Here is a 22,738-nt window from a genome sequence, read left to right as displayed (position 1 = left end):
ACTTTATGTTCACCACCTGTTTAATTACAGGGACATTCACCCGGAAAGGTTTCACCCGTAAACAACTTCATGTTCACTACCTGTTCGACTACAGGGACATTTACCCGTGAACAACTTTATGTTCACCACCTGTTCAATTACAGGGACATTTCACCCGTGAACAACTTCATGTTCACCACCTGTTTAATCACAGGGACATTCACCCGGAAAGGTTTCACCCGTGAACAACTTCATGTTCACCACCTGTTCAACTACAGGGACATTTACCCGTGAACAACTTCATGTTCACCACCTGTTCAATAACAGGGACATTCAACTCGGAACCAATCCACCCGTGAACAGATTTCTGTTCACCACCTGCAACCAATGTTACAGGGACATTATCCCGTGAACAACTTCCTGTTCACCACCTGCAACCAATGTTACAGGGACATTTCTCTTGGTGCCACCCTGTCTAAACACAGAATAAAACGTCATCAATCATTACACGCTCCACAAGGCTGTCCTTGTCACGCGTCAACTGCTCTCAATCGTTTGAAAACCGCAACTTTTAAATAATCCTACGTCAAAACAGTTGAAGTTCATCGTCAAAACTAGTGTTGTCGAAATTATACGTCAAAAACTATGTAGTCCTACGTTGAAATAATCAAAGTTCTAAGTCAAAATTATTATTATTATTATTTTTGTCTAATGTTAAACAATTATTGTTTCCGTCAAATTGTCTTTTGTCAATTGTCTCAAAGTCTTGAGTTAAAATAATCGAAATTCTACGTCAAATTTATTGTAGTTCTACGTTAAAATAATTTAAGTTCTTCATCAAAATTACTGTAGTCCTACGTTAACCACAGAATTCTACACCAAAACAATCTGTCATCTATTCGTCTTGATTATATGCATGGTCCACAAAACGCACCCCACCATGTGACGTTTCTCTTATGTGTGTGTCGAGAATGCATAAACACAACAATCCATGCATCACTGCAATCGTCATGATCCTGCTTGCCCTCCTTCCTAGAAAGATCTGATCGAATTAGAGAGAGAGAGAGCACTTCATCTTTCCTCCTCTTTTTTAACAGAATTTGAAAACAGCGCAACTGTCTTCAAAACAACGGCCCAACTTAGCACCTGCTGAGCTACAAATACCTGTTGTTAATCCTCGTCGCCAACTTTGTGGGGTCGTCGCGTAACGGACGCAGCTCGTAAAAGCCGCCGATCGTCCACCCGTCCGCCCACTGACCGAAGTCCGATACGCTGGTCGCCCGGAACACTAATCCAGTTCTCCCGGAACCACTCGCGTCGTGCCGCAGCTCGTCGCTGCGTGCACTCCTTCACACTGTCCGCATGAGACTAACTCTCTCGCGTCCTTTCCCTCTCCCACACAACTTCTCTCACGCAACTTGTGCCAAGGGGCAGCACACTCGGAGGGTTGGACCCTACAAACGTCAAAACAGAACCTGCAGCAATCTAAACCTGGCGGGTGGTAATCGAGTCGGAGACACCTCCAACAACAACACCACAGGTAACAGTTCTACGTTTGCGGTGCCAAAGTCCGAAGGTAGCGGCAGCGGCCGCGTCCTACGTCGCCCTCGTCGAGTCGTGTCTTCGGTGGAAGTAGCAGTGGAAGCTCGAAAAGTAGTGATTTATCGAGCACGAGTGGCGGAGGAGGAGGCAGCACTACGAATACGACCAGTAACAACAACAGCAGTGGTCCGGCAGTACCGGTTGGATCAGCTGTAACGGCAGCCACGGCTAGTGGTAATAACTCGCGCATTGGCTCATGGCGGACCCGCTTAAGTCCTCGCCGGATACACCGGCGATCAGCTGCTCGGTCATCAATCCGGACGGACCGTCGTCGCCACCGCTTATTGGTAAAGAAATGCCCAACAGTGAAAACTCACGCACGTACTGTCACCGCGAACCCGCCGTAACTAACATTCTCGCTCTTCTTCGTGCTTGTACACTTTTCAGACGCCAAACTAGCCGACCTGTTGCGAATCTTTTGCGAGGTCATGCACATCTTCCGGTGGACTTATTTTCCACGCCCAGGTGCAACAGCATATGTCCTCATTAGGCACAAGGCTAGAAGCCGCCAAAATCATCGCTTGTCCAAACATCCAACAAGAATTGCTGGAGTGCACGTCAAGGAGGCTTCGACGAGCAACTGCTTAATGCTCAACATTGAAGACTCGGATAACGAAACCATGCCGGAGTGCGTCGATAGAATGGCGCACTCCGACTCCGTAGGAAATTGTGATTAATCTCGGCTGCCGGGACATTAAGGCATACACGAACCTCTTCAGCAGTAACTCGTTCAGCAAGACGCGCAACCAAAACCAGCTGGTGACGTCCGGGACGTAGACTTAATGCATCCCGAAGGACATGAACGGGATTCAAAGCAGTTCGATTAAATTAGAAATTTAGGCATCATCTACAGAAAGCAGAAGAAATAAGAAAACAAAACGCTATTTACTACTATAAAAAACCTAATTAATTCTTCTCTAACGTTTTTTTTATATTAAATTAAGTGAAGCTGATTAATTGCACATTGCCAGTCAACTCAATCGGAATTCAATTCGAAGCGTTTACGTATTCCGTTTCAAACGCAACAGCCGATTCCGTGTACGTACCGTTTGGTGCGTTTGAAACGGAATACGTAAACGATTCGAATTGAATAAATTAAATTAATAAATTCATCTCTAAAAAACTTGATACTGTTTGAAACGTTGTATTAGAAACATCTTAAGAAAAGTTTACGGCAAAAATCACGTTCTAAGAAAAAGTCCTGTAATTTTGGCAACTGTCCCTGAGTAACGCGGGTAGAGGCACAGCTTTCACAACGCCCACGACCTCCACTGCAAGCCTGCCGTTGACGCCGCGTGCTCTGCGTTGATCAATGTTGATTGTAGTAAATATACCAGGGGTGCTCAAAGTATGGCCCGCGGGCCAAACGTGGCCCGCGAGGTGATATTTTATGGCCCGCGGACCCATTTTGAATGATCATGTAAAATGGCCCGATGACCACTTGTAAAATGATTTTATACTTTTTCAAAATTATGGTTTATTTTATGCTTTTATATGCTAATCTTTTTGCCTTCCTCACTGAGGTAAGGCTATAATCCTGCTCGAAAAATGAACTTTTGAAAAACAGCTCGTAGACCTATATTCATGTATACCTATCGACTCAGAATCGAAAACTGAACAAATGTCTGTGTGTGTGTGTGTATGTGTGTGCGTATTCCCTTTGGTGCTCAAAATTCTTGCCAAGTTTTCTCGGCACTGGCTGATCCGATTTGAGCCAATCTAGTTGCATTCGATCCGGTTGAATTGTTTGAAGATCCGATAAGTAGTTCAAAAGTTACGTATAAAAAGTGCCAGAGTTGCGAATCGGATATCACATAAATGCATGTAAACTATGTCCAGACCTATCACCCGACCCATCGTTGGTTAGATTATCAAAAGACCTATCCAACGAGTCCAAAACATTGAAGTTCTGGCAACCCTGTCTCAAGTTATGACCACTTAAGTGATATTTATGTACTTTTTTGATGCCGGATCTCACTTAAATGTATGTAAACTATGTCCGGATCAATCATTCAACCCATCGTTGGATAGGTAATCGAAAGACCTTTCCAATGAGTCCAAAACATTGAAGATCTGGCAACCCTGTCTCGAGTTATGACCACTTAAGTGATATTTATGTACTTTTTTGATGCCGGATCTCACTTAAATGTATGTAAACTATTTCCGGATCCATCATCCAACCCATCGTTGGATAGGTAATCGAAAGACCTCTCCAATGAGTCCAAAATATTGAAGATCTGGCAACCCTGTCTCGAGTTATGACCACTTAAGTGATATTTATGTACTTTTTTGATGCCGGATCTCACTTAAATGTATGTAAACTATGTCCGGATCCATCATCCAACCCATCGTTGGATTTGTAATCAAAAGACCTTTCCAATGAGTCCAATACATTGAAGATCTGGCAACCCTGTCTCAAGTTATGACCACTTATGTTTCTTCAGCCTCCTGTGATCTAAATTTGATTTTACGTAACATTCTCCATATAATCTGCAGATTTTCTGGAATCGGTTCCAGAGTGGCCAAAGTTATAACTTTTTGGCGTAAGAACCTTCCTTGGACTTATACGAACCCAACGCAACAAATATCACCTCGATCCGACGTTCTGTGTTGAATTGATTCGCGTTCGAACAAAACCGTCGACATTTTTTATATATATATAAGATTAGGGTGGGTACGTTTTTCAAAAAGTTCTCGGATCAAGTTTTAGTATGGTCCCCCTTGTAGGACATGCCCATAGGGACTTTCATGCCAAATATCAGCTCATTTGGTTGTAAACTGGCTGCGCGCATCAGGGTTAAAGTTTACATGGGAATTACTATGGGAAATTGGAACTTTTTGTTCAAACGCTCCTACAGGTCTGGGAAAATCACGCGCCAACTTCTGGTATAGTCAGGCCTAAGGGGAATGGTCTGGAGAACACTTTTCCCGAAGAGAGCATATGGATTCGTTGTCCCTAGATCTGGCGCATCGGCAAACAATCCGATGTCTCCGGAATCAACGGTTTTCCCTGAAAAAGCATCAAATTTTTCTTAGCATGCTATGAAAGCTTGATGAACACCGCGACGCCATACGTCAGGCAGCTACCACGTGGGTGAGAAACGGCTGGAATATTCAATTGCAAACCTTTTTTTAACTAGAAAATGATCATTTCGAGTAATCCTGACATTATTTAGTCGAATTCAGAATCTTTGCACAGCAAATTTGATTTTTTTTTGCAAATAGGGTAAATAAGATCTATTTCTTTTTTCAAAAATGTTTTATTTAATTATTTTTTAATCAAATTTACAACTCCAATACTACTAACTTACGTGAAATTGTCCGAGGATTCCGAATATGACAAAATTGAGACCAAAAAGTGCCGCTATGACGGCCTACAGGGCAAAAACTAACGTTGTAAAATGTTTGTTCCAGAAAAATCGAAAAACTATGAGAAAAACTGCGATTGGCCAAAAAGTTAACACCGTAGGCTTATATTCCATGTTATTACCTATCTTTTGACCAATGGGAGTATGGGTGTTGGAGGCTGTTGCAAAAAGATATTAAGGTTTTAAAAAAATCCATTTTTGACAGTAATTTGCAAAAGCTAAGAGAAAAAGTCGAACCAATCCTGGATGTCTATGGCACATTTTGAAGTGCTTCAAAAGATCTTTCGAATGCATCAAAGAGAGTTGGAATTGATGAAGTTTTACGGAAATGCGAGCAATTTTAAGATTTTTTAGGTTTTTTGGACCTCAAACTTCAAAGCCCGTTTTACCCCACTTCCCTTTGTCATAGAGGGCTCATATTTGGCATGAGTTCATCTCATGTATAGACAAACAAACCCTGAAAGTTTCATCCAAATCGGAGCACCTCGATACGACCTCTAGAACAAACCGAGCAATATTTACAAATACTGCCTCTTAAAACAATTTCACACGTTTCAATGTGAGTGAAACTAGTAAATGTCGTCAAAACTTTCATCAAACATTTTTAGAAATATCAAAAAGACGTTCAAGTTTGGCTTAGGTAGAATTCTGTAATAGTTGCAAAAATCAAAGTTTTCTTTAATAATTTGCAAGCCACCCTCAAACTTACATTGCACTTCATTAGGGATTCGAACTCATTACAGTTAGATAACGAATCTGATTGACTATCAACTGACAAAATGTGGAAATCGGAGGATCAAGTTTGCAGCAAATATTTTACAAAGCTTTCGTCGATCAACCCACCCCTTCACCATTATTAAAAAATTGACTCGAAAAACCAGGAGCAAAAATATATTTTCAAAAAACTTAAAAAATGAAATTTAAGAGCATTCAGTTGAAATTAATTAAATATGCATTCCTTTGCATTTAAAATCATTTGAGCATGTTTGGGTTTATTAAAAATAATTTGAATGTTAGTGAATTTTTGATGAAATAAATAAATGTTGTTTCGCTTTTCTTTTCTTTTTTTAATAATGATTGCAGGTTAACTATACGGAAGCTTAAAACATTTTCCTAATTTTTTTTTATTGAAATGTTGAAATTCTGGATCTCAACGATTTTTCATTAGCTACACTTAATTTATAGAAGAATTGTTCAACATGTAATGTCACCACAATTTTCGAAACATAAAAACAAAACATTTATTTTTTTTGAAAACACAAGTACATTCAGCTAAAAACTTTTTTTTTCAAATACCAGAAACAACTGTACCGATTGAAACTCGTTATTTTGTGGTTTCTATTATTTTGAAAAGATTTTTTTTAAATAACAGAAATGTCGGATCATTTACATTAAAATAACGTAATTTATTTTTTTAACAACCTTTTTTTGTAAATTTGGCCCGCAAGCTCATTTGAGCTTCAAATTTGGCCCGGCCTTCAAAAACTTTGAGCACCCCTGAAATATACTCTTACAGCTATTTTAAGGAAATAAATCAGCATCCCCAGCTCCCCTATTTTAACTAATTTATTTAGCTTATTTAATAACATTATTATTTTCAATCTTCACGTAATCATTCTACGTACGTATCGAAAACCTCCAGTATTTGGCACTTCGGTTACTCCACTGATTTCGGCTTGTACACACGCATCACGTTACTTAACTATCAGCTCACCGACGATGTCGGCTACAAAATCGGGTTGTTGCTCACGGTCCGGCTGTTCCGGCATCATTCGCTCAAGCTCTCCGTCACGACGACTGTGCTCTGCACCATGCCAAGACTGGCTGTCTCCTGGATCAGCTCGTAGGTGACTAAAGATGAGATTGTTGTCGCCTGCTCCAGGGGGATTCGATTTTTTAGTAGCGCGCAATGTAGTGCACGTTCTGGCCGGAGGTTAACGATTGAGTGGCCGGCCATTTCGAAAGCATACGGGACGCATCGGACGATCAAGTCTCTCGATTTGACGGTGTTGAGCAGATCGGTCGAATCGTTGGCGGGGCGATTGTGGAGGAAGCTTATCGGTTCGGTTTGGTGATCGTGTTGCCGGCGATGATGACGCGAACCACATTGGGTGTTTCCCACGGGACAGGTCGAACCCCTCCAGGTTTCCGAACAGCCACTGCTGTAGCAGCTCCATCGAGAGGGAAATTTCGCTGGAGTAGCTTTGATTCAATCCGGGGATGACGACGATAAATGGGAAACTTTGAGAGGCTTTTAGGGACCACCTTCAATGTGGAAGCGTCCGTCACCGTCTTCGCAGCCGAATCCGCTGCAGGGCGACCTCCAGGATCAGAATGTCCGCATCGTCGGTATAGCGCGACCCGGCACGCACTACTCCGGGCTATCCATCATTTTCAGGTCGGCCAGCTGCAGGGTACATTGATCCTGAAAGAATCATTCACTGTTTTCACCCCCTTGAACGAGACCTACAATAATCAAACTACATCAGGGGGACCATCTCCTCCAGCAAATGAGAGTATTTTTATTTTAAACAATCAATAAATACCGGAACTGGCTGGCTCCAGATCATCACAGGCGAAGTTCTTCCGGCTGAACACCTAAACGGTCCAGGTTCATAAAGAGAGGAATGTAAATCGGATCAAACAGCTGCCGCAATCCGAACCAAAATCCCAAGAAATTTGATTTATTTACATCTTCAGACTGCTCGAATCAACAAAAATAAACAATAAAGCAGTGCGCCCAGTTTCATAGGAAACTGCTAGAACGAATAATTTATGGCAACTCTGACTGCATGAATCCAAATTTTCATTCGAGCACGATGAGCGCGATCTGGCGCGATTTGGCGCGATTAGCGAAAAATGAACACAATGAAGGTACGATGAGCCGCGATGGAAGAATTTGACGAGATTTGGTGCGATATGAACGAAATCGCGAAGTGTCATCCCCCTCGCCTCTACCTCCATCTGCAGATAAGCGTCCGACAGGTCAATCACGCTGAAGAACTTGCTACCAGCCAGCTTTGTGAAGATGTCGTCGGGGGTACGGAGAGGGTACTTGTTCGCCTCCAGCACAGCGATCATGTACCTTCTCGATCTCGTACTCTCGCGATCTCCGTCTGCGTCGCGCTGCGCCTTCCGAACTGCCACGATGGGTGCCGCCCAGTCCGATTAGTCGACCGGCTCCAGCACTCCCATGTTCTGCAATCGGTTGAGATCCTTTTCGACCAGCCGCTGCGAATAGAACAGCACTAGTCGCTTAGGCTTGAAGACCGGCTTCGCGCCGTCGATCAGGAACAGCTGGATCTTCGTTTTCATGCATCGTCCGAGTCCTTCCTGGAACACCGCCGGAAACTTCGCCTTTAGCGCGGTACCACACACCGACGAGTCTTCCGCAGTTGTGAGTTGCTTGCAGAAGTCGTTGATCGGAATGTCGTACAGCCCAAAAGCTTCCATCAGGTCGCTTCCAAGAACCTTGAAACCGCGCAAAGGAGTGACGTAGCACACGGAACGCTTGGTAGTCTCGCGGAACGTGACGTCACATTCGAACTCCAATTCCAATGAAAGGGGTTTGCCTGAGGCTGTGACCACCCGCAGTTCCATCGGAATGGTTTCTGGGTTGCCGAGGAGGGGTAGTGAATCCGTCGAGATGATGGTGTAGTCCGATCCGCAGTTGAGCAGTTTGATCGGTTCGTTGTTCCTTCCTGTTGTCAAACTTCCGTTCCGGTTTGCCCGACTCGCGAAAGCCGCTGCGATCCTGCTGGACCGCTTTGACGGCCGGCTTCGGACCCTCAATAACAGCAGTGTCGTGTTTGAGGTTATCCAAATGCTGGCACTCCAATAACAGCTTCTTGAGAGTCATCGGGTGCTCCGCCGTCTTGCCTTACTTTTTTGACAGCAACCGGATCCGGATGTCCGAGCAGCCGCACTTTGTCCGCTTCCTCCAACTTCTCCCCGCCCTTGTTGAAGGCCTCCTCGTGCCGGGAAAACCAGTTCCGGGATAGTGTTGGAAAGTGCTTCTTTTATTCTTTTATTCTTTTATTCTTTTATTCTTTTATTCTTTTATTCTTTTATTCTTTTATTCTTTTATTCTTTTATTCTTTTATTCTTTTATTCTTTTATTCTTTTATTCTTTTATTCTTTTATTCTTTTATTCTTTTATTCTTTTATTCTTTTATTCTTTTATTCTTTTATTCTTTTATTCTTTTATTCTTTTATTCTTTTATTCTTTTATTCTTTTATTCTTTTATTCTTTTATTCTTTTATTCTTTTATTCTTTTATTCTTTTATTCTTTTATTCTTTTATTCTTTTATTCTTTTATTCTTTTATTCTTTTATTCTTTTATTCTTTTATTCTTTTATTCTTTTATTCTTTTATTCTTTTATTCTTTTATTCTTTTATTCTTTTATTCTTTTATTCTTTTATTCTTTTATTCTTTTATTCTTTTATTCTTTTATTCTTTTATTCTTTTATTCTTTTATTCTTTTATTCTTTTATTCTTTTATTCTTTTATTCTTTTATTCTTTTATTCTTTTATTCTTTTATTCTTTTATTCTTTTATTCTTTTATTCTTTTATTCTTTTATTCTTTTATTCTTTTATTCTTTTATTCTTTTATTCTTTTATTCTTTTATTCTTTTATTCTTTTATTCTTTTATTCTTTTATTCTTTTATTCTTTTATTCTTTTATTCTTTTATTCTTTTATTCTTTTATTCTTTTATTCTTTTATTCTTTTATTCTTTTATTCTTTTATTCTTTTATTCTTTTATTCTTTTATTCTTTTATTCTTTTATTCTTTTATTCTTTTATTCTTTTATTCTTTTATTCTTTTATTCTTTTATTCTTTTATTCTTTTATTCTTTTATTCTTTTATTCTTTTATTCTTTTATTCTTTTATTCTTTTATTCTTTTATTCTTTTATTCTTTTATTCTTTTATTCTTTTATTCTTTTATTCTTTTATTCTTTTATTCTTTTATTCTTTTATTCTTTTATTCTTTTATTCTTTTATTCTTTTATTCTTTTATTCTTTTATTCTTTTATTCTTTTATTCTTTTATTCTTTTATTCTTTTATTCTTTTATTCTTTTATTCTTTTATTCTTTTATTCTTTTATTCTTTTATTCTTTTATTCTTTTATTCTTTTATTCTTTTATTCTTTTATTCTTTTATTCTTTTATTCTTTTATTCTTTTATTCTTTTATTCTTTTATTCTTTTATTCTTTTATTCTTTTATTCTTTTATTCTTTTATTCTTTTATTCTTTTATTCTTTTATTCTTTTATTCTTTTATTCTTTTATTCTTTTATTCTTTTATTCTTTTATTCTTTTATTCTTTTATTCTTTTATTCTTTTATTCTTTTATTCTTTTATTCTTTTATTCTTTTATTCTTTTATTCTTTTATTCTTTTATTCTTTTATTCTTTTATTCTTTTATTCTTTTATTCTTTTATTCTTTTATTCTTTTATTCTTTTATTCTTTTATTCTTTTATTCTTTTATTCTTTTATTCTTTTATTCTTTTATTCTTTTATTCTTTTATTCTTTTATTCTTTTATTCTTTTTTTCTTTTATTCTTTTATTATTTTATTCTTTTATTCTTTTATTCTTTTATTCTTTTATTCTTTTATTCTTTTATTCTTTTATTCTTTTATTCTTTCATTCTTTTATTCTTTTATTCTTTTTTATTCTGTTATTCTTTCATTCTGTTATTCTTTCATTCTTTTATTCTTTTATTCTTTTATTCTTTTATTCTTTTATTCTTTTATTCTTTTATTCTTTTATTCTTTTATTCTTTTATTCTTTTATTCTTTTATTCTTTTATTCTTTTATTCTTTTATTCTTTTATTCTTTTATTCTTTTATTCTTTTATTCTTTTATTCTTTTATTCTTTTATTCTTTTATTCTTTTATTCTTTATTACGTCCTTAGGCTGCTCAAGCAGAGCATCCTGTGCTCTGTGTTTAGGACTGGTTCCCCAAATAGGCGGTGAGCTGCGACAGAATCGCAGTGAGTTCCGGCTGCTGCCGCGGCCCGTCCTTCTTTGACGTCACCTTCGGGTGCATTTCGTGGTTAGGAACCCCGCTCGAACGCGAAATCCCGAAAAAAACGCCGCGAACTACTTCGAATCGAACTAATCCACGTCACCAAACAATGTTATGTCTCACACTAGTAACGTACGCAAGTTTAGACTAACATTAGAAACCCCCCCCCCCCCCCCTCTTTGAGCGTCTGTTGTCCAGGTTAGGGGCGGCTCAAAGAAACCGGTGTCCTGCTCCATCGTCGAGGCAAGCGTCTGTTCTCCATGTTAGGGGCGGCTTACTGCAGGTAGAGTTAGGAGCCAGGAAGTGTCCAAAACACGACGTCAAGATTGTCATCGGCGACTTGAACGCTCAAGTTGGCCAGGAGGAGGAGTATAGACCGATTATTGGGAGGTTCAGCGCTCACCAGCAGACATGGCCATACGTAGTACCTTCTTCCAGCACACCTCCCTATACAAGTACACCTGGAGATCACCAAACGACACGGAGACGCAAATCGACCATGTTCTCATCGATGGTCGGCACTTCTCGGACATAATCGACGTCAGAACCTACTGTGGCGCGGACATCGACTCGGACCACTACCTGGTGGTGGCATAGCTGCGCCAACGCCTGTCCGAGGTCAACAAGATCCGGTACCGTCGCCCGCATCGGTATAATCTGGAGCGGCTCAAGGATCCTGAGATCGTTACCCTGTACGCGCGGGAACTCGAAGCTGCGTTGCCTGACGAGGGTGAGCTCGCCAAAGCCCCTCTGGAGGCCTGCTGGAGCCATATGGAAGCAGCCATCAACGCAGCGGCATCGAGCGCCATCGGGTACGTGGACCAGTTCGACGGAACGGCTGGTTTGACGAGGAATGTCAGGCAATTTGGGACGAGAAGAAAGCAGCGCGGGACAAGTGGCTGCTGCACAACACCCGTGGGAACAAGGAGTCGTACAAACAGTTGCAAAGACAGCAAACCCATCTCTTCCGGGATAAGAAGCGCCGCCTGGAAGAGTTGGAGTGCCAGGACATGGAACAGCTGTATCGCTCCAACGAAACGCGTAAGTTCTACAAGAAACTCAGTCAATCCCGGACTGGCTTCATGCCGCGAGCCGAAATGTGCCGGGATAAGGACGGAGGCATCTTGACGGACGAGCGTGAGGTGATCGAAAGGTGGAAGCAGCATTTCGACGAGCACCTGAACGGCCCAGAGGGGGAGTAACAGGGCGACGGGGGAAACGACGTCAGCGGTATGGTGGACGGCGAGGACGAGCCAGCACCCACGATGAGGGAGGTTAAGGATGCCATCAAGAGCTGAAAAACAACAAAGCAGCGGGTAAGGATGGTATCGGTGCTGAACTCATCAAGATGGGCCCGGACAAGCTGGCGGCCTGTCTACACCGGCTGATAGTCAAGGTCTGGGACACAGAACAGCTACCGGAGGAGTGGAAAGAGGGAGTAATATGCCCGATCTACAAGAAGGGGGACAAGTTGGAATGTGAGAACTATCGAGCCAGCACTATTCTCAACGCGGTCGACGTCGTCCACCACGTAAACCACCTTGGTCGGACGCTCACCTTAAATGGTTAAAGAAGATTCGGTCTGCAGCTTTACGTCAGTACTCCCATGACCACTGTACCATTTGTCGGCGGAGGTACAAAAAGGCATGTTCAACTTACAAGCGTTACAACAAACTCCGGTACAGGCAGTACGTCCACAAAACACAATGCGATCTCAAGCGAAACCCGAAGAAATTCTGGTCATTTGTAAAAACTAAATACAAAGAGAACGGTCTGCCCTCGTCGATGGTGTACGGAAGTCGTGTAGCGTCAAATTCGGAAGAAAAATGTACCCTGTTCGCTGAGCACTTCGCGTCTGTTTTTAATAAGCCAGATGTCCAGAACGACATTGATCCTGCTTGCCTCGATGCTGTTCCGTCCAATCTCGTAAGCGTGGACACGTTTGACATCACCAGAAGTATGCTGCGTAAGGCGATTGCAAAGCTGAAGTCATCATTCGTTGCTGGGCCTGATGGTATTCCTGCCGCTGTAATCAAACGTTGCGGAAGTATGCTGGAGGTGCCTTTGCTCAAAATATTCAACATGTCTATGACTGAGGCAACTTTCCCAGAAGAATGGAAGAAGTCGTACATGTTCCCAGTTTTCAAGAAAGGAGAAAAGCGGCGTGTTGAAAACTATCGAGGAATAACTTCACTGTGCTCGTGCTCAAAGGTTCTAGAACTTATCATGTGTGATTATCTCATGTTCAACTGCCGTAACTATATAACTTTTGAGCAACATGGGTTCGTCGCCGGCAGATCGGTTACAACGAACCTGATGGAGTTTGTCACCACTTGTTTCAACAGTATGTCTGAGGGGTTACAAGTTGATGCTGTTTATACTGATCTCAAGGCCGCCTTTGACCGCATAGACCATGATATTGCACTGATGAAATTTGCCAAACTAGGATTCTCGTCCCGCATTTGCAGCTGGCTAGAATCGTACCTCAAGGGAAGACGGTTGCAGGTGAAGATTGGAAGCAGTTTATCAGTAGAATTTTCCAATTGGTCTGGCGTTCCCCAAGGTAGCAATCTTGGACCGATCGGCTTTGCACTCTTCTACAACGATGCTGGGCTATCACTTCACGGAAATTGCAAGTTAATTTACGCAGATGACCTCAAGTTATTCACAACCATCGAGAGCCTTGCTGATTGTTACGTTCTCCAATCGCACATTGATGCCTTCGCTGAATGGTGTCGCCTTAATCGCATGACATTAAGCATCGAAAAGTGCATGGTCATCTCATTCCATCGCAAAACGAAACGGCACGTTTTCACATTCGACTACACACTCCTCAACCAGCCCATACAGCGAGTCGATTGCGTGAAGGATTTAGGAGCCTTGCTCGACTTTAACTTGACATTTCGCCAGCAGCAAGCATCAGTCATCGAAAAGGCTAATCGCCAACTCGGCTTCATGTTCCGAGCTACCCGTGAGTTCGACGATCCCGCTTGCCTTCGTACTCTGTATTATGCTCTCGTACGATCCCATCTGGAAACCTCCTGTATTATCTGGGCACCTTACCATCAGAACTGGATCGACAGGATCGAACGTATTCAGCGAAAGTTCGTCTGGTTTGCTGCTAGAAACTTTAACTGGCGTGACCCTTCAAATCTTCCCCCGTATGAACACAGATGCGAGCTGCTGGGGTTGATGACGCTCGAGAACAGACGGAAGCTGTCGAAAGCCATGTTTGCTGCCAAGCTGCTCACGGGTGAACTGGACTGTCCTAACCTTCTCGAACAACTAGGCGCCGCAGTTCAAGCTAGATCTCTTCGTACTCGCAGCGGATTTTTGCATCGTACGCTCAGCACTACCGAGTACATGCGACACTCGCCATTCCGTTCGATGTGTTCGATATTCAACGATTTCTTCGACTTGTTCGAGTTTGGAGAATCAACTACATCATTTCGAACTAAACTAACATCGAGACTAAGCATCAGGGGACGACGTGACAACGCCGGGGAGAATGAACTTCCTCGTCGATCTACCAGGTGATTACCGTTCCTTAAGTTATGCTCTACATTCAGTATTCTACCGGACCTTTTTTTTGTAGGTGGTGATGATCGTGCATTCGTCGTTTAGCTTTTTCTGTTTAGTGTTTACATGCTGTTTTTTTTTTTAATTACTTGACCATTTTGTACTATATTGTAAAGCGAACAAACAACAACAAAACTTCATTAAGACCATGTGGTCGGATGATTTTAATAAATAAATAAATAATAAATAAAGTGCTGTCTCAGATCATCTTCTGTCGTAAGTCGGAGCGAGCAAAGGATTTCGTTGGGACGTACCAAGCCGGTTTTGTGGAGGGGAAATCGACGACGGACCAAATCTTTTTGCTGCGCCAAATCCTCCAAAAATGTCGCGAGTACCAGATCCCGACGCACCACCTGTTCATCGATTTCAAAGCTGCGTACGACTCGGTCGATCGCGAAGAGCGATGGAAGATCATGTACGAGAACGGCTTTCCCGGGAAGCTGATCAGACTGGTGAAATCGACGATGGATGGGGCACGGTGCAGCGTGAAGATTTCGGGAGCGATGTCCGACCCGATCGAATCGCGCAAGGGACTGCGACAAGGCGACGGTATCTCCGGCCTCTGTTTCAACATTGGGCTTGAAGGTGTTATGAGGCGGGCGGGCTTCAACATGCGGGGCACGATCATCAACCGGTTCATCTGCTATGCCGACGACATGGACATTGTCGGCAGAACGTTCGAAGAGGTGGCTAAGCGGTACACCGAATTGAAGCGGGAAGCGGAAAAGTTTGGATTGAAGGTGAATGTGGTGAAGACGAAATATCTGCTGGCAGGAGGAACCGAGTCCCTTAGGGCTCGCATAGGACCGAGCGTCACGATCGACGGCGACGAGTTCGAGGTTGTGGAGGAGTTTGTCTACCTTGGATCGTTGGTGACGTCGGACAACAACTGCAGCAAGGAAATTCGGAGGCACATCATCACCGGTAGTCGTGCCTACTATGGACTCCACAAAACCCTACGGTCTGGCCATCTTTCCCGACGTGCAAAGTGTACCATGTACGAAACGCTGATAAGACCCGTCGTCCTCTACGGACACGAGACGTGGACGATGCTCGAGGAGGACCTGCAAGCGCTTGATGTTTTCGAACGACGAGTGCTTAGGACGATCTTTGGCGGTGTACGTGAGAACAATACATGGAGGAGAAGGATGAACCACGAGCTAGCGCAACTCTATGGCAAGCCAAGCCTTCGGAAAGTCGCCAAGGCTGGCCGGATCAGGTGGGCCGGACATGTCGCGAGAATGCCGGACGCGCTGGTTGCGCGCCAACCGAACCAGACTATCAATCCGGTGAAGTTGGTGTTCAATTCAGAGCCGTTTGGAACGCGGCGGAGGGGGGCGCAACGTGCGAGGTGGTTAGACCAAGTGGAGGAAGATCTGAGAAGTGTGGGAGTTCCGAGTCGGAATTGGAGAGTAGCAGCCCAAGACCGAGTTTAGTGGCAGCGCATCTGGAGACAGCTCATGACCCGGGGGTTGTCTGAGCAGTAAAAGTAAAAGTAAAAGTAGCTCGTTTTAGACAAAGCTCACACCTCGCAATGTTGAATTTATTGGTGCGGCGTCTCGCTATGGTCAGTGTTGCCAAAGCAGTGCTTGTTTTTTCATTTCAATTTGTTTACTATTTATGGACCCTAAATCCAGAACCATTTATTGATAGCCATTGCCACTAAAGGGAAAGACACCTAGAGACCCTAAATAGGGAGACTGGTCGAACATTGCTAAATCGATCTGGCAACGTATGTTTTGAGCTTGGCAACACTGACAAGTTTTACTGGGCGTAAAGGCAAATGCTCGTTTGGATACGTCAAACTCGTGTCTGTTTGGTTACGTCAAATTCACTTCGACCAGTCTCCCTATTTAGGGTCCCTAAAGACACAATCTACCACCCAAGGGAATGTCATTAATAGTAATTCTTCGCAAAATGTATCAATTTATTGCAATCGTTACATCATTCATAAAAGAGGATTTAATTTATTACAGACTATTATTTTTTGCTTTTTTTCCTATTTGTACTACAACAGCCTGATCACACCAATGTATACAGTGTATGTATTTTGGGTTTTTGAGTGCACCTGTGCAACTTTGTGTGTATGTGCGTGTTTTCTTCTTAACAAGGACATTCAAAACCTTGAATTAAAATAAGATATTAATGAAAGATGTGAGTTACTTTTAAGATCATTAAAGAATAAGCTGTGGAACTTAATTTACTTCGTTACTGTAAACACAGAGGTTGTTTGTGCATTGGCTTGTGTGTTGGCAGCCGTATCTTCGTCAGCGATACCTTCAATATCTTCTCGTTCTTCTTCTTCGTCGATAATACTTATGTCGTGTAGCGAAGGGCGGTGACTTCTTCTCCAACCTGCAAATAGTTATGATTGGATGGTTGTTAGACAGCATAATATGTTTTTGAGAAATCAGGTCTTACATGTTAATTATGATATGAAAACTAAAAACGAGTTAGCTCGATTCAAGAATCAGGAAGCTTACCTTCAGGGGGTTCTAGAATTGGTTTCGTTTTGGTCAACAGCTTCGATCCACTAACTGATATCAGCAATGCACCCAAAGGTGCAGACAAGATGATGCTAAGAATGCAAAAGTTCTTCACGAGCTCAGCGTAATGAACTTCCTCTGCGGAACGCTGTTGAGATGTGACTGCTTTTAGAGCGACTGGTCCTAATGCAGCTTGAACGGTGGCTTTCGACATCCATGAAATAGCCACAAAAACCTTGAATAATAGCAGAACGATAAAGATGTGCGACAAAGGTCGAAAGACATAAGGTCGAATGAACAAAAGGTCGAAACACAAAAGGTCGAATGGACAAAACATCGAAAGGACAAATGGTCAAATGTGAAAACATGAAACAAATAATTATAAACTTCAAAAAAATCTTTAATAAAATATTTTGTTACAAACAAATCTGATTTTATCTGTAAGTTTATCCTTGGTTTATCTATCCTTTTAATGAGATTTTTTTTTTTCAAATAAACAGAATAACTTCCAAACCATTTTTTGAAAAGATTTCCATTCTTTCAAACATGTCTAGGGCGTCGCGAGACGCGACGCATATCTTTTTTGCCGGGGCCGAATTTTCGAAAAAATGCCAAACTTTGAAGGTCTGTACCGAAATTTCAATGTTATGTTTACCAAAAAATGCGCAAGGATCTAACCTAGAGCGTCCAATTTCCAGTCGCAGGAAAAAATTTCCCGGGAATTCCCGGGATTTCCCGAAAAAAAATATTTCCCGTTTCCCGGGAAATTTGTGAATTACGCGGGAATTCCCAATATTCAAGCGGAAGTATCCATTTTCTTAATTTTTTGGAACTATTTTTTTCGAAAATGCACTGAAAAAATAATAAGTGAACAAACTCAACATGATTTTGTTCAATTAAATGTATTGTTTGGTTTATATATTATTAATCAGATTATCAGAAATTATGATATCAGAATTATTTCGGATAATATTAATTTTTGAAGCAACTGGGAATAGATCTTGCTCGAAGAAAATTGATCATCACTATAAATTATTCTGTATTAAATTCATTTTAACGAATTTCAGCACCAAAATGAATCAGCATGTGCCGGTTGTTGCCTTCTTGAAGCCACTGAAAGAATTTTCGATCTAAATCAAATGTGTTTCAAAATTTATATAATTTCTTGATACAATCATTGACGTCCTTGTTGGCAATCATTGATTAATGACGATTTCCATAATTTTACAAGGAATGGGATAATCGTTACCAAAAGGAATCAGCATGTGCAGGGCACTATTCTAAACAACTTGTTGAAGGAATTTTGTCAAAATATTGAAAGCGACACAAAATTTATATCTTTGAACGAACAATCATGACAATGATGGAAGTCTTCACGTTAATGAGTATTTAATTATTACAATTAGGTAAGCTTTTAACAGATCGATGTTATTTCATCAAAACAATGTTAACTCCTTACCTTCAAATTAAAATTGAGTTTTTTACGTTTTTGTTTACCATGATCAAATGATCCCAACTAGACCTTGATGTTCTCTATCCGATCTATCAGTTCCTCTCAGATTCCAAAATATCTATTTAGTTTTCTTCCAGTTAGTTTTCCCTCAGTTAGTTTTCTTTCAGTTAGTATAACTCGCCTTCACACAAAGCCGTCGTTTCTGGTTTGCACCGGAAGCAAAGCAAGATCGCCCCAGCAGCTGGACACCGAGTTGCGGCTGAGGACAAAAGCAAAGGCCAGCAGAGCCAACCAAGACCCCTACACAAACCCCCTTCCCTTCCCACGCCTTGTCTTTAGCATCAATCCCTTCCCTACTATCCCCGAGTAGGCCGCGGGTAATCGGCTCCCCTCCCACTAACATTTACACACAAGATCCTCTGTAATTACTCTTAGCATTAAGAACAATGTAATTACAAAAGCCGACTCGGTCCTAACATGGTCCCAGTACAAAAAAGGACCTAATAAAAATAATTCTATGAGAAAAAAAAATACCATGATCAAATGAGATGAAAATCGAATTTGTGCAAAAAGAATTTATTCAATTGGTTGAATACCTAGTACTAAAGAAATTACAATTTGAAATTAAAGAATCATGGAGCACTGGTGCAACTACAGAAGTTAGAGGGTTAAATGTGAAAAAATAAAAGACTTTTTGTGGAATGATGTTAATTTATCGAATAATTTAAATCGTGTTGCATAATACAACAAAAATCATTGAAAATTACTTTCTATTGTTTGTTCTAAAAAAATGCAAAAATATATTCAAAGCTTGCTTCAAATATTTGAAAACATTGGGTTGTTTGGAGTAAAGCGGTATACGCACTTCGGAAGGAACCGGTCAAGAAAAAAATCAAATGGGCAGCAGCGGCAGCGCAAGCAAGTCAGAGAGGGTGAAGAAAAGCCCCAAGAAATCGCTCCCTCTCCTTTGTTCTGCTGTTCGTAAAGCTGATTCTTGACCCCTTTCCTTCCGATCTCCATACTAGCATTAAAACCAAAACTAAAAAGCTTTACCATTTGTTCCAGAGCTGAAACCAGTATTTGTCATGAATAACATAATTTCTTCATGTTCTTTTTTCTCATTTGAGTAAACTGGTCACAGAGGCAAGTTTAAAATTTTCAAAAAAGTCACCTAAAATGAATTTAACTTGAAAACGGTGCAGTTTATCAAAATTTCACTTGAGTACTTATTGATTGCAAATTTGATTTTACATCGAAAAATGAAGTTGAAAATTTTTTGCGACCAATATTTCGATTTTTTCTAAAAATCCGTATTCAATAAAAAAAAACATAACTCGGTCAAAGATTTTTTTGCAAAAAGCAAAGCAATCCACTTTTACGATCCCCGGGTCTTTTGTGGGCTCTGTTGCAAGTTTCTGCTCATTTCTAGGCTTCCGAAGGTTATGTGTGGTGAGTCACCCAAAACCTCTTTTACGCAAATGGACCGACGTTTTACTTCCCCATCCGATAGAAGGCGTGATCAGGCAAATCTCGACTCGAAAAATGCCACCGGGTCCGTCTGGGATTGAACCCAGGCCTGCTGGGTTAAGACACTACCACGCTTACCACTAAACCACCGGACCCGAATGATTTTTTGCACATCCTGCAAATTTCTGAAAAGTCTTAATTGATCTTCACGCTTATTTAAACCATTAATGTTGAGGCGCTATACAATTTTGTTGCATAATATCAATTAAAACCAAGATCATAACAATTTTCAATAAATTTAAAATTTCCCGGGAATTCCCGGGATTTCCCGGGAAATTGGCTGAAAATTTCCCGTTTCCCGGGAAATTTGTAGCCCCGGGAAATTGGACGCTCTACGGGTTGGATATTTGAATAAATATCCGAAATTATGATCAATTAAAAAATATGAATTAACAAAACATTAAACTTCTTGTCACAAAACCATGCATCCATTGATGGGAAACCATGCATCAAAAATATTTGCACAATAAAAAATAACATTTTGATTACCATTTAAAGACATTACCGAGTTCTGAATCTTTACGGAATCAATTTTCTATTTACAAAATAATTAAAAAAAAAAAACTTTCAAATATGTATCAAAAAAATAAAGCCATTTCAAGATTTTTTTGTACAAACTGTTTTTTTTAAATAAGGGATTTTTTTTTGAATTAAATATACTTTATTGAATTTTTCTTATAATAATTACATTTGGTTTACATAATAAGTGGTCAGCTGTGGCTCTTCAGCTTTAGTTTGCTTTTCGTGATTTAAACACTGTTCATTTTCATAACTTTAAAAGTATATGATTTATCATTTTTGTAACACCTGGTACAATGAGGAAAAAAAAGTTAAGAAAACACAACCTAACCTAAAACTAACTTAAACTTACCATAAACTAAACCAATCCTTGAATCAAGGGGTATTCAGAAATAGCACATTTTTCCCTGAATTTCAAACATTTTTCTTGAATCTTCTGATCCAACATTTTTACTTCTGCTAATTCATGAACCTCACTTGATCTTGTCCAGCCAGGAACATTCAAAACCATTTTGAGTACCTTGTTTTGGACACGCTGGAGCTTCAATTTATGAGTTCTAGCGCAACACTCCCAAACAGGTACTGCATACTCAATAACGGGGTAAATTATTTGTTTGTAAACTGCTAGCTTATTTTTCAAAGATAGCTTTGATTTTCTGTTAATTAAAGGATACAAACACCTGATGAGAATGCTGCACTTGTTCAATATTTTGTCTACATGCTGCCGAAACAATAGTTTCGAGTCAAGTATGAGACCTAAATAGACAACTTCCTTTGACCAGGGTATTGAAACATCATTCATTTTAATCAAAACATCATCCTTTGGGGCAAATCGGGTTTGGAAAGTGGAAAAATGATGGTTTGAGTTTTGGCTGCATTTATGCGAATTTTCCAGTCGCCAAAGTATTCGGAAAGAACGTCAAGACCCTTCTGAAGACGGCCAACTAAATATCTGGTTATTTTACCCTTATAAATAACGGCAGTGTCATCAGCAAAAAGTGACAACACACCATTACCAGGAAGAGTAGGCAAATCAGATGTAAAAATATTGTACAGAAGTGGGCCAAGAATACTTCCTTGGGGAACCCCAGCAATAATGTTGAATAATCCAGAAGCAATCCCATTCAGAAAAACCTCGAACGATCTCTCCGAAAGATAGTGCTGGATAATTTTGATAAGATACATTGGAAAACCGTATAAATACAGCTTATGTATCAAACCATCATGCCAAACATTGTCAAAAGCTTTCTCAACATCCAACAAAGCCATAGCAGTTGATTTAGACTCAAGCTTATTCTGCTTGATGATTTTAGTTACTCTCGTAAGCTTATGAGCAGTATTATGTCCCTTTCGGAAGCCAAACTGTTCATTCAAAATTATATTATTATCGTTGGTAAAATCCAAAAGCCTTGAATAGATGACCTTCTCAAAGAGTTTGGACAGACTACTAAAAAGACTAATGGGACTATAACTTGTAGGCGATGTTGGATCTTTTTGAGGCTTCAAAATTGGTATGACTTTGCCCAGTTTCCAATTGGTAGGGAAGTAACCAAGTTGCAAACATTTAATGAAAATATTGGCTAGATGTTGAAAGAATTGATCACACTGTTTTTTCAACACCAGATTAAAAATGTTATCAAAGCCAGGAGCTTTCATATTTTTCATTTGTTTTACTGCAATTTTGACTTCCTCACCAGAAACATGGGAATCTGCAGGAAATTCAAAGGTAGAGTCATTGATTGTTGAAATACTATTGGCAACTGTGCATTTGCCTTTTCCTCGGATGTAATCAAAGGAGAATTCTCAACAATAAGAGGAGGAATAGGCTTTGGTTTGTGAACTTTTGAAAGTTTCCAAAATGGTTTTGAATAATTCCCAAGCTGGATTACATGTTTTGAAAATTCTTGATTTCTGATATTGTCAAGTTGGTCTTGTATGATTTTGTTCAAATTGTTCACTGAAATCTTTTTGTCATAGTCCCCAGTCCGTTGATATTGGCTTTGGTTTGTTTTTAAGAACTTTTGAAAGTTTCCAAAATGGTTTTGAATAATTCCCAAGCTGGCTTACATGTTTTGAAAATTCTTGATTTCTGATATTGTCAAGTCGGTCTTGTATGATTTTGTTCAAATTGTTCACTGAAATCTTTTTGTCATAGTCCCCAGTCCGTTGATATTGTCTCCTATAAACAT

General features: G+C 40.2%; 2 protein-coding genes across 3 annotated transcripts in view; one reads left to right on the top strand and one right to left on the bottom strand.

Annotated features, from left to right (window-relative positions):
- Positions 1-1,768: 1,768 nt before the first annotated feature.
- Positions 1,769-2,258, top strand: LOC119766270. The gene is made up of 2 exons (XM_038250715.1): positions 1,769-1,868; positions 1,969-2,258. The coding sequence occupies exons 1-2, from the start codon at positions 1,778-1,780 to the stop codon at positions 2,256-2,258; spliced, it is 381 nt and encodes a 126-aa protein (XP_038106643.1). The 5' UTR covers positions 1,769-1,777.
- A 14,215-nt stretch (positions 2,259-16,473) lies between these two features.
- The window catches only part of LOC6042603 (sodium/hydrogen exchanger 9B2), a 51,937-nt gene continuing 45,672 nt past the window's right edge, over positions 16,474-22,738 (bottom strand). For both annotated transcript variants that reach the window (XM_038252863.1, XM_038252864.1), the window contains 3 exons: positions 17,048-17,285; positions 16,769-16,919; positions 16,474-16,687 (listed from right to left, as the gene is read on the bottom strand). In XM_038252863.1, the coding sequence (XP_038108791.1) occupies positions 16,681-16,687; positions 16,769-16,919; positions 17,048-17,285 (396 nt within the window). In that variant the 3' untranslated portion in view covers positions 16,474-16,680. The remainder of the gene's footprint in view (positions 16,688-16,768; positions 16,920-17,047; positions 17,286-22,738) is intronic.

Source organism: Culex quinquefasciatus, chromosome 2 (genome assembly GCF_015732765.1).
Source record: "Culex quinquefasciatus strain JHB chromosome 2, VPISU_Cqui_1.0_pri_paternal, whole genome shotgun sequence".
NCBI classification, from domain to species: domain Eukaryota; kingdom Metazoa; phylum Arthropoda; class Insecta; order Diptera; family Culicidae; genus Culex; species Culex quinquefasciatus.
The sequence above is the reverse complement of the archived record's forward strand: the minus strand, read 5'-3'. Positions and strand labels throughout refer to the sequence as shown.